Below are 12613 nucleotides of genomic sequence, written 5' to 3' on the forward strand. Positions count from 1 at the left end.
TAAACACCGTGATTCCGGTAGGATAAGTCACTAACCATAGGACATATATTGCATTTGGTCAGTGTACAACTAGCAAGTGATGGGAAAAGAAGTGCTTATTTCACAGTGCAAGTGAGTGATTGATTGATTGATTGATTGATTGATTGATTGATTGATTTGAAAGAAAGTACATGGAAACAGGCTCTTCAGCCCACCTAATCCACACTTGCCATCAATCACCCTATGTTATCCCACTTTTGCATCTACTCCCTACACACTAGCACAGAGGCAATTTTACAGAGTCCAATTAAATTCGCCTACAAATCCACACATCGTTTGGCATGTCAGAGGAATCTGGGGCACCTGGAGGAAGCTCAAGTGGTCACAGAGTGAACGTGTAAACTCCATACAGACAGCACCACCGGAGGTCAGGATCAAACCCGGGTCTCTGGCATTGTGAGGGAGCAGCTTTACTTGTGGCGTCACTGTGATCTGGAACACGATGCTTGGTAGGACAGTGGAAGCAGAATCAATCAAGCTTGAAAAGATAATCGGTTCATTAGCTTAAAAGGACAATAGTTGCAGGACTGTGGGGGAAAAAAATTAAAAAGCTTTTTAGATATTTATTGGAGTGCTACTTCAAAGAACTGGCAAGGGTACGATGGGCAGAATAGGCGTCTGTGTTGTAGCCAACGCTAGGAGGAAGGAACACAGAGATTCACACTGAGTGTAAATGTTTACTTTAACTTGATAATGAATATGCTGTCCAAAAATTGGAAAAATTAACTATATACTCATGACTTCAGGGCCAAGCTGAATGCTGAAAAAACTCAAGAAGGAAATGGATTGTTGTTTTGCAGAGCTCTGTAAATACTGAAGTAATGTGTGTGTAATGGAGCATGGTGAATATCCAAGCGTTTATATAAAGGAAAAGGGCACAAATCTGGCTATTGGAGGACAGTTAATGTGAAATATATGGTGCACAAAATCTTTCAGGTGATTAACTGAGACACTATAAAATATTCTCTGAAGAGCAGAGGTAGCAGAGGAAGTAATGAGATGTAATGGTTCATATCTTAACAACACACCGGAATTCTTTGAGGAGGTAATTAGTTTGGAACTAGTTTGTTTAGATTTTTAAAAGGCTCCCTTGACATTAATGAGATCATTTTAAGGGCTAGGAAACGGATACTAAATGTGTTGAATTGTCCGATGGTTTAACCCAAGTAAGCAAGAGTTAGTGGCAAATTGAAAATATGTACCTGGAATAAAACGCTCAGTAAAGCTCCACAAGGAAACTACAGCATGACCCATGTTATTCATAGTATTTTTGAAGCAAGGCCATTCAGTCCCTTGAGTCTGTCCTCTCATTCAATTGGATCATAATTCTAACACAGCCACATTTGTCTACTTTAGTCCTGCATTCCTTGATAATTCAAAGGTGAATTAAATCTATCAATTTCAGTCTTGAAAGCTCCGACTGACCCGGCATCCGCAGGATTTGGAGCAGGAGAGTTCCAAATTTCTGAAATAAAAACAGAAAATGCTGGAAATATTTGGCAGCATCCTTTCAGCCAGATTTCAGGAGAAGTGCTCCTGATTTCACTCCTGCTGTTTTCGTACAAGTGATGGTTTTTCATGAATAACGGTGAAGAAATAATGTTGGTGCCATATAAATGTGTTTATTATGTGAATACATTTGCTCAAGGACAACTTCTGGGAATAAATTAGCAAGAACTGCCACAAAGGTTCCTCCTGAAGACCTAGTGGCGAAAAACAAGTAGCAAAGGAACCTCATAAAGGAACCTGAATATACACCAGAATCCTTGCAGGCCTTTCAAGGGCAATCACCTGGAAACCCATGTTGAGGACTTTGTCACCCCAGGTTTCCTGGAAGTCACTAGGATATGGAGACAATGATATGGAGTTGACCACTTGCTTGCCCCATTTTGAGCATTGACTTGAAATTCCTACCTCCTTTTATCATCTGATCAAAAAGCCAGTGTGGAACTGAATTTAAGCAATACTTTTGTAGAACTCATCACTCCCTTGACCTGTTCATAAATACAGACTGAATATAGCAGTCTCACAAGTGAGAGCACATGTTATTAATCTGATTTATTTGCTAGCAATTTAACCGTATAGAGAAGAACTTTTTAGAAACAAGGAAATGCAGATGCTGGGTTACAAGAAAAGGACACAATGTGCTGTAGAAACTCAGTTGGTCAGGCAGCATTTCAGGAGACCATGGATGGGTGACATTTTGGGTTGGAACTCTTCTTCAGACTGATGAAGAAGAGAACCAACCTGAAACATCTACCAATGAAGTCATTTTGGTGCTTTCTTTAATGCTGATCCCTATTTCCTTTCTCAACACTATACAGCAGCTGAAAACACTCGTACAATGTACAAATAGGCAGTTCCAATATGCAGTTGTTAATGTTCTGATTACCCTCAGCAATCTTTGTGTTGGCAACATGGGTTAAAGTGGACAGCTTCCACCATGCCGTAGAGGTAGCACTGCAACACACAAGAAAAATGAGCTAAAATCTACTATGAATATTTAAAGCACAGCACATTGGTATAGGAAATTTAAATTTTCATCAATCACACATGTAAGTGATTGACCAATTCATTGTCGAAATACTAAAGGGGAAAGTCAACTGCGCACACCTTCTCAGGCCAGAACTTCTAATTGCTTATTTTCCCCTGCAGAGTTAAAATTCTTCCAGATCAGGCCTTGCAAATACTTGATCCAAATGAGTCTGATGTCGGAGTCTACAATTGCACTGCCACCAGCCCCGTTGGTTTGGATTCACGGTCGTCCAAAGTTGTTGTTGCAGGTTTGCTACACTTATAATCATCTATTCCTTTCAAAAAAGAGAAATTTCAAGTAGTAATTGATAGCCTGTACAGTTAGTACATTGCCATTTTAATATAGTCCATTAGGAACAAAAGATCAAGAAAGTAAACTAAATTATGAAATTGCCAGTTCATTGTCAAATGTATATTAAACTCACAATACAATGAATGACAGAGTTGCTGTACTGTACAAGGAAATGCTTGCACTCATTATTGATCTTTCATTGAAAAAGGAAATTGAAGTTCCCTGGATGTTTCTTGTAACCATGGATTTTTTCTTGTTTGGTTTAGGCAAGCCGGTAATTAAAATGTCCAAACATGACTTGGTGAATATTAATTCAACATCTTTCATTGTGGATGTGGGCAGTGTTGTGATCGCCAGACTAGGAGCCAATATCACAATCAAGTGCCAAGTCAGTGGTAAGACTTCTTTTACATGAACACATTTTGTTTTAAAATAACAATTAGACAAATAATTGAATCGGTGTTTTATGTACTTTAAACTTTTAAAAGCAATGTTTACTACCATATTGCATGGTACAATAAAATGCCTGACTGTGACCTGAGCTCAATTGGATGATATAGTTGCTGGATGACTGGTGTGTCGCAGTTCATCAGTCTGTGGGTCTGGATTTAACATGCAATCTGATCCTAATTGTTGATCTCCAGAGTTTCAACTTCCTTGGAGAAGCTAAACCAGACTTCAGGTCCAGCATTCCAGCACTGATCAAACTCAACTATTGTAAAGCTGTTTGTGTGGGCTACTCGCATCCATTCCCGCTGAAGGGGTGGAGCATGCTATCTGGCACACCGCAGCAAACTTGGGATAGCTATGGAACTGAGGAAAAAGCTCCAGAGGGGTGCAGGATATCCTGTATTGGAGGGTAGAAGAAACACATTTCATCAACTATCAACCTTCCTGCAAAAACTAAAACTGCACTGCCTGGTCTAATCACCCCCTCCTCCTCTCCTGCATTCTTCCACTGGAACCAGGGGTCGCACCGCTAAATATCCACATGCCGGCAATCCTTTGCTCTCAGAGTTTCATGATATTCTGTACTCAGAGACTCGTGATTTAGTCAATGAGGTGGAGTGGCATTGCACACATTCTTTTCAGGGAAACCATCAGTGAATTTCCAGGATAATTAGTACAGGAGTGCTGTTGACATTTTCTCAAAGTAATATATTCCAAAATTCCTGTTCAAACCTCCAGCAGCAAGAGATTTCTCCCTAAACAGGGCTACAAATCACCTGTAATAGCTGCTTTAGTCCAATTCAGCTGTTTAAAGAGAGGGTTAGAGCAAGCACTATCCTTAATCAGCCCCAGCAATTTAAGTGACAATCAGATACATAACGATCTTCCAGATGGATATTTCTAGTTTAAGCTTTAACTGCTTGCCAAAATCCTGTCTCACGCTAACAGCTTAAGACCCCATCTTGGCCACCTCAGAGACTCTATGATGCCTGTCAACTGTTGGAGATCAGCCATTTACACCAGTGTTGCACCTGGCTTAAATTAAACTCAAGGAAAAGTTACCCATGCAGTCTCCAATCACAAATTGCTGAATTCACAGGCTTGGAATATCCAGTGGAGGGGTCCTCACCATGGTAACTATGGGCATCCATGAATATATCCAGCAACAAAGGGGGGGATAGCAGATGCACAGCCATAAAAACATCAAGAATTAGCAGAAAATATATTTCACCACATTCTACTCATCAGTGGCTCCCAGCAGTAAATCTCAGGGAGCGGCAATGGAATGGGCATGGGAGTGGGGTTGGGGAGGGATCAGTGCTGGAAAGGACATCCATGGAAAGGCAACATTGTGAAAGCAGAATGTAACCATATCACCCTGGTCTGGATCAGCAAGCAGACAAACCTGATGGGAAACCATGAAGATCATGTGAAATGTCAGCCTAATGCCCCTGTCCCACTTTGGAAACCTGAACAGAAACCTCTGGAGACTTTGTGTCCCACCGAAGGTTTCCATGCGGTTCCCAGAGGTCAGTCGCCCTACCTGCTTCCAATACCTGCAACCTCCGACAACCACCTACAACCTCCGGGAACCGCACGGAAACCTTGGGTGGGGCGCAAAGTCTCCAGAGTTTTCCTTTCAGGTTTCCTAAGTGGGACAGGGGCATTTCTCTCCCAGAACCAGCCTTCCATTATTCTGCCCATTACATTGCTCTAAGTCCCTTCATTCATCACTTAATGTGATGACTGGGATCTGCTACCACACTTGCCATCTGTCTTTGGCCCTCAAGGATCATTCTGAATGCCACAATGTGAATGTAGCTCATGGGATCTTATTACAATAGAGAGTTAGGTGATTAGGTGCCAGCCGGGACAAGTGGTGGGAGTTATGTGCTCAGAGCCAAATAAGCTCTGAACTTAGACTATTATTTTTATAATTGCTCTATTATTGTTTTTTATGTGCACCTATGTGTATGTGTTCATATGTGTGTGGGATATATATATATATGTATGTATGTATAAATTATATATGCATATGTATGTATAAATTATATATGTATGTATGTATATATTAATAATAAACTTTATTACGGACTCAAGGTCCAGACAAGGGACAACATTACATTAAGAAAAGCATTGCATATCAAATATCATAAATACATATAAAATCTTGGTATATCACATAAAAACATCATAATTTATACATAAACAACATTTATATAAAACACAATACTTAAGTTAAAAATCCAGATTAAAAGATGATCAATGTCCTACAACGAGACAACGATACCAGTGTCTCCACAGCTGTGATTCGTAGCGTGTAGTGCTAACCCTTATGTTTATCAAAGCCACAATAAGCACATTTTTAGAGTCATTTATCCTGCAAATGAATTTATACATGTGGTGTCTTAGGATAGCTTCTAAAGTACTGACTCCTGCAGCCACAAACATATTACTGGCACTATACCACCTAGGTTGCCTTAGCAGTGTTCTCGTGGCATCGTTATATGCCATCTTTAGTCTCTGCATACTTGTCTTTAAATAGTTTTGTATAGATATAGATATCTATATTACTAAAAGTCTGATCTTGACCGCTTTTGGCCCACTGTGCTGCAATTTCTGAGAGAACGCCGCCACCTACGGCTGTCATTTTTGGCCACCTTGCTCGGAGCCTCCCTCCGTATTCCGGGACCAGAGGATTTTTCCCATCGATGAAAAATCAGAGAGAGATTAATGTTTTTACAAAATTCCCCATTCTCTCTGCTGCCCCCGCTGGAGGCAGGGGGGAGGGACTACAAAACGCGGAAGTGTCGTGCCTCACTCAGTCTCTGCCAGACCAGGAAGTGAGAGTGTCACGGCACTCTGAGCTGTGAATAACACTGAACGCACGTCTACTCCACGGTGAGTCGCCTCGATGTGGCTGCTGCCAAATTGTTTGCCTTTTTATTTAAAGTTTGTGTTCACAAAATGAATTTTGGTTGTCAGGTGGCTGCTGCCCAATTGTTTGCCTCGCCTTTTTAAAAAGGTTTGTGTTCACAAAATGAATTTTTGTTTTCGGGTGGCTGCAGCCAAATTGTTTGCCTTGGCTTGTCTTTTAAAATCGTTGCAACAGTTGGCTGCCAGCCTGAGAATCCATTCGGCACACAATGTCTATACTAGCCCTCTGGAAACCAGTACCTTCGGCCCGCAACACCCATACTAGCGCAACAGAAAGCCCGCCTGACCACCACCCTGGCGAGCAATATTGAGATAGATAGATAGATAGATAGATAGATAGATAGATAGATAGATAGATAGATAGATAGATAGATAGATAGATAGATAGAGAACATTCCCATAGCTATTCACACCATCCTTCTACACCACCTTGCCAAGTCATCCCTTTCCCTGCCTCCTCCATCTTCCCCTCTCACTTCATTGCTCCGCACAAGCCCATCCCACTCTTTCCAATCTGGGTCCTATTTCTAGATTGCCAAAATCTAGTACTATTAATTTGTTTCTGACATTATTCTTGATTTGATTCTAATCCTTACAATGGCAAAATGATTAATCTAGGTAATGACTATAAGGATTTTTTCTCATCAAAGGGTGTGTATGTATAGACTTTGTTCAAATGTTCTGGTCTATTATTTGCATTTTGTTTATCATTCTGAATTCATTGTTTGTGGTTTTGTTGTGAGTGTTGTACAGCAGTCTTGATAGTAACTTAATTCATGTATTTAGAAATGTTGTGTTTTTAAACCAGAATAAGACCATGGCTGATAGGCCAGCATTTATTGTCCATTCCTGTTGTTGCTTAAGAAGGTGATGATGAGCTAGCTCTTGTACTGCTACAGTTTTTCTGGTGAGTGTACTTCCACAGTGCTATTGTGGGGGGTAGCTCCAGCATCTCAACCCAGTGACTTTGAAGGACAGGTGATAAATTTCCAAGTCAGTTGTTGTGCAGCCTGGTGTGGAAATTATAAGTTGTGGTGTTGTACTTATTAGAAGAGGTAGCAGTTAGGGAAATGCAGTGGGACTGCATCGGTGCAATCTGCAGCTACAGCCACACCAATGGTGCTGCATTCATTAAGGTAAATTGAGAAAGTTGCATCACCTTCAATAGATGGGTACATAGATGGCAGGAAACTTTGTGGAGTCAGGAAGTATTATTAGTGTTGATTTATGTGCGCCAGTCATGTGCGCCAGGATGCAGGCAGATAATATCATATGTATGCACATCGGGTTGTGCAAAGGAGAAAGTAACAGCTTGCAAAATACAGTATTAATGCTATAGGGAAGAAACAGATAAAATAAGTGCAAAGACCGCAACAAGGTTGATTGGGAGGTACACAAAATTGCTGGAGAAACTCAGCGGGTGCAGCAGCATCTATGGAGCGAAGGAAATAGGCAACGTTTCGGGCCGAAACCCTTCTTCAGGTTTCGGCCAGAAACGTCGCCGATTTCCTTCAATCCATAGATGCTGCTGCACCCCTGAGTTTCTCCAGCAATTTTGTGTACCTTCGATCTTCCAGCATCTGCAGTTCCTTCTTGAACAAGGTTGATTGGGAGATCGGAATACATCCTTAACTTATGAGAGTTCTGTTCAAGAGTCAGATTAGAGTGTGGAAAAGGCTGTTCTTGAATCTGGTGGCACGTGTTTTCAGGCTTGTCTATCACCTGCCTGTCAGGAGAAGGGGAGAACAAACAATGACTGCGGTGTGAGTGGTCCTCAGTGTTTGACTGAGGCAGACTGATTTGTTTGATGGTTTGGGCTACATTCACAAACCTCTGAAATTACTTGTGGTTTTGGGCAGATCAGCGGCAGCAGAACACTCAACCTCTGACCCACTGCTACAAGCAATCTATTTATTTAGCCGAGCTGAGTTCCTGGGCTATATGGACCTCCAGCATGGTAATTCCAGGACATAGAGGAAATATCCCGGCAGTCTCTCCAAAGCTTGACATATATGTGCCACTTCTAACCAGATCAAAATCAATGTGGATGATCACAGCTCTTTAAAGATAGCTATTTGCTTAAATACTGTTCAACACCTTGTTGTATCTTTCCTTGCTATTGTTTATTCTTTGATTTCGTAAAAGTTGGGTTGTGATCTTAACTCCTTCATAAACAGTGGGAAATGCAAAGACTGTAATAGCTCAATGATTCTCAACCTTCTCAAGGCAGATATTAAGGGATAATATTCCTTGTTCTGCATGTTTTTACTTAATTGATGATTATCAACAGTGTATTATTTTCGAAGCAAATTGTCTGGAGTTCATGATCAAAGACCCCACTGAAGGAAGAGAGAGAAAGACACCTGGTTCTGGAATAACTCAGCAGGTCAGGCAGGAAAACATGGACAGGTGACGTTTCGGGTTTGGACCCTCCTTCAGGCTGATTGTGGGGTTGGGGCGGGGGCTGGACAAAGCTGGGCATGTAATAGTTGGATACAGGCGACCCCCCCGTGTGTGTGGGGGGGGGGGGGGGGGGGGGGGTATAGGCAGAAAGTTGAGCAAAAGCCTGAGATGAAACGGCAGATGGTGTGACAAATGGATTGAAGAGTTGAGAATTGTGAAGCTAAAGGAAGGAATGTTGGTGAAAAGTGAGGGGGAGGAGAGAAATTGGTGTGAGTCCAGATGGGGAACAGGGTAGAGGGGTGGAGGGGAACAAAAGAGGGGATGGGGGAAGAAGGTGGTGTTGGAAGTATTGTACCCACTGTCGGAAACTAACGTGTCTATGTGAGCCTATGGAATCAGGCTCACATGAAAATAAATGGATACTGGTTAGACCATGGTTTGTGTGATACCTGAACACACAACACTGTGCCCAACTTTAATCCACTTTGCTGTACCTACTTCCATCCAAAGCATTTTTTCATTATTTTTCTTATTAAAGTTAAGTTAGGAGATGACAGTCCCACTGACTAGCACTAAACTGACCTTCTAACCCACACACACAGAGAGACTGTGTCACTCCCGAACTAACCCAGAGTGACAATTCTACCCCATAACACAGACCAACAAGTGACAACCAGAACATCCTGTATCGTAAAGCTCACCTCTTTCAAAATTTTATGATGCAATCATCAAGTCCATGAGATTTATTAGCTTTCAAGCTCACCAATTTCTCTACAACTAATAGTTAGTTCGTCCAATTCCTCATCCTCTCTTGACATATGGGTTCCCTTAAATATTAGCCAGGTTCTGTGTCTTCTTCTATGAAGACAGACACAAAGTAATTGTTTAATTCCTCTGCCATTTCCTTATTTTCCTCTTTAAATCCTCCTCCCTCCGTGAGGGGCCTACATTTACTTTCGCAAGTCATTTCCTTTTTACGTTCCTATTAAAGCTCCTGCAGTCTGTTTTAATATATTTTGCTGGTCTGGTCTCAAATTCTATCATGCCTTTCTTTATAAATTTCTTGGTCCTCCTTTGCTGAATTCTAAAATGCTCCCAAACCTCAGGCCGACTGCTATTTCTGGCAATGTTATAAACTTCTTTCTTGGATTTAACACTATATTTAATTTCTCTGGTCAGCCACAGATGTATCATTTTTCCTTTTGGGTTTTTTTTGCCTTAAAGGAATATATTGTTGCAACTTGGCATTGCTTCGTTAAATGTTAAGCATTGTCTGTCATGCTGTTCAATATATGGTCCCAACCAACCAAAGCCAACTCTCCTCTCAAAACATCATAGTCTCCTTTGGTTACATTTGAGACTCTAGTTTTGCATCGGACTACATCACTTTCAAGTTCACTGTCACACTATCATTTACAGTCACTCTATCCCTAAGGTCCCATGATCATGAGACTATCATAATCATTGAATTGTACAACACAGAAAATGTCCCTTTGGTCCAACTTGTCCATGCCGATCAGGGTACTACCTAAGCGAATCCCATTTGCCTCCATTTAGTTTAGTTTGGTTCAATTCAGTTTAGTTTAGTTTAGAGAAACAGCATGGAAACAGGCCCTTCGGCCCACTGAGTCCATGCAGACCATGATCACCCTTTTCCTAGTTCTATCGTACACACACTAGGGACAATTTTACAAGTCAATTAACCTTACAAACCTGCACCTCTTTGGAATGTGGGAAGAAACCAGAGCACCCGGAGAAAACTCAAGGGAAATGTGCAAACTCCGTACAGACAACACCTGTAGTCAGGCTTGAACCCGGGCCTCTGGCACTGTAATCAGGCAATATCGTTGCGCCACTGAGCCCCCCCCCCCCCCCCCCCCCCCCAACGTATTTATCCAAAATCCCTCTCAACCCATTCTCTTTATGTATCTGTTCAAACGTCTCTTAAACGCTGTGATTATTTCCACTCTAGCACTGTGGCAACTCATTCCATACATCTATCACCCTCTGTGTGAAAACTTGCTCCTCACGTCCCCTTTAATTCTTTCTCCTCTCATCACAAACGTACGCGCTCTGATTTTGGACTCCTCCACGCTGGGTAAAGACAATGACTATCTACCTTATGTTGTGCTGAGGCAATTGGTTTCCAGCCTGGAGGGAGAGCATAGCAGAGAGACAGTGTGAAAAAGAGCCATTTGGTTGGCTCTTTCAGAGGTGCAGCAGCCAACCGTTAGAAAGGAAGCAGTAGTGGCAGAGAGACACAAAATGCTGGAGTAACTCAGCGGATCAGAAAGCATCTCTGGAGAGAAGGAGTAGGCGACGTTTTAGGTCAAGACCCTTCTTCAGACTGAGAGTCAGGATGAACGGTCTTGACCCGAATCGCCACCTATTCCTTCTCTCCAGAGATACTGCCTGACCCGCTGAGTTGCTCCAGCTTTATGTGTCTATCTTCGGTTTAAACCAGCATCTGCAGATCCTGCCTACACACAAGCTGTAGTGGAGCTGCCTATTGGGAGCAGCCATTCAAAGAGGCAGAGTGCTGTGTTTGAGGGTATGTGCTGAGGCTTTGGCGGTGGCAAGGAGGCTGCGGGTGAAATAAGCTGAGGTCTTTTCTTTTCACAAGTTCCTTTAGTGAGAGTGCAGTGAAAATGACAGTCAATTATGGGCCTGTCCCACTTAGGCGACTCTTTAGGCCACTGTCTGGGACTAGTTTTAATGAAATTCATCTACGACACCTGCCGCCAACCTATGACAGTACCTACAACAACCTACAACAGTAAAAATTGTGGCCACTGTCGGCGGCAATGTTTCAACGTGTTGAAAATTTTGCGGCAGTCGCCCGTAGTCGCCCAAGAAATTGCCTAAGTGGGACAGGCCCATTAAGGGATTGATATGCTCCTCCTGCGTTGGAAGCGCTTCCAGCTGCAGCTCCTGACTGATTGCATTAGGGAACTGGAAGCATGGCGGGATAACTCCAGGATCGCCTGGGAGTATGAGAGTGTAATAGATAGATGGTAGAGTGAGTGGTCACACTCGGGGTACAGGCAGAAAGTAGATGGGTGACCATCAGGAAAGGGAGTAAGCAGATTGTGCTGAAATCCCCTGTGGCAAATCCCCTCCCAACGGGTGGACTGGAGAGTAACTAAAGTTGTTCCTTTGTTACAGAAGGCAAGTAGAGAGAATCCAGATAATTATAGGCTGATGAGCCTCATCTCATTGGGAGGGAAGATACTGGATAGGTTCTTCAGCATGGGATTTACTCTTATTTGGAAGAGGGTGGGTTAATTGCGTACAGTCAGCATGGCTTTGTATGCAGTATGTTATACCTTAATATTAATGAGTTTTTTGAGGAGATGATGAAGGTGATCAAAAAGGGTAGTGCAATGGATATTGTCTAAATTGATGTTAGTGAGGCATTTGATAAACTCCTCCATAGTAGGTTGATCTAGAAGATTAAGATGCGCGGATTTAACAGAGACTTGGTGGTATGTCCCACTGGCCTATAGTTCCCTAGCTTGTCCTTCCAGTCCTTCTTCAATAAAAGTACATTAGCCACTGATGAGTCCATAGCTGATGAAGATACAAATTTTTCTGCTAGGCCTCTGCAATTTTTCATTTGCTTCCAACAATGTCGTTGAATGCACTTAAGGGCTTGTCCCACTTTCCCGAGCTGCTCACAAATTCTCCCCAGTTTTCCCCTTGATTCAAACTCGGAGAATGTTTGTAACGGGTCCACAGGAGGCCGTAGGAGTTCGTAGATATATCGTATATCGTTATGTCAGCCGTAGGTGCTCGGGGCATCAGGTAAGTCGGGACGATTTTTGCAGCATGACAAAAAATGTCCACGAGTAAAAAGATAGTTGGGAGGAGAAAAATTGCAACATTTAATGCCCCGAGTACCTATGGCTGACATAACGAGCCACTACGATATATCTACCGCCTCCTACGTCCTAACAT

At 42.4% G+C, this 12613-nt stretch overlaps 1 protein-coding gene across 1 annotated transcript in view; it reads left to right on the forward strand.

The window, feature by feature from the left end:
* LOC129694031 (ADAMTS-like protein 1) overlaps window positions 1–12613 on the forward strand; it is a 67705-nt gene that overhangs the window by 12336 nt on the left and 42756 nt on the right. Inside the window, 2 exon segments of the mRNA XM_055630761.1 lie at window positions 2695–2822; window positions 3133–3261. Coding sequence (XP_055486736.1) covers window positions 2695–2822; window positions 3133–3261 — 257 coding nt within the window.

This window comes from Leucoraja erinacea, chromosome 3 (assembly GCF_028641065.1).
Source record: "Leucoraja erinacea ecotype New England chromosome 3, Leri_hhj_1, whole genome shotgun sequence".
NCBI lineage: Eukaryota > Metazoa > Chordata > Chondrichthyes > Rajiformes > Rajidae > Leucoraja > Leucoraja erinaceus.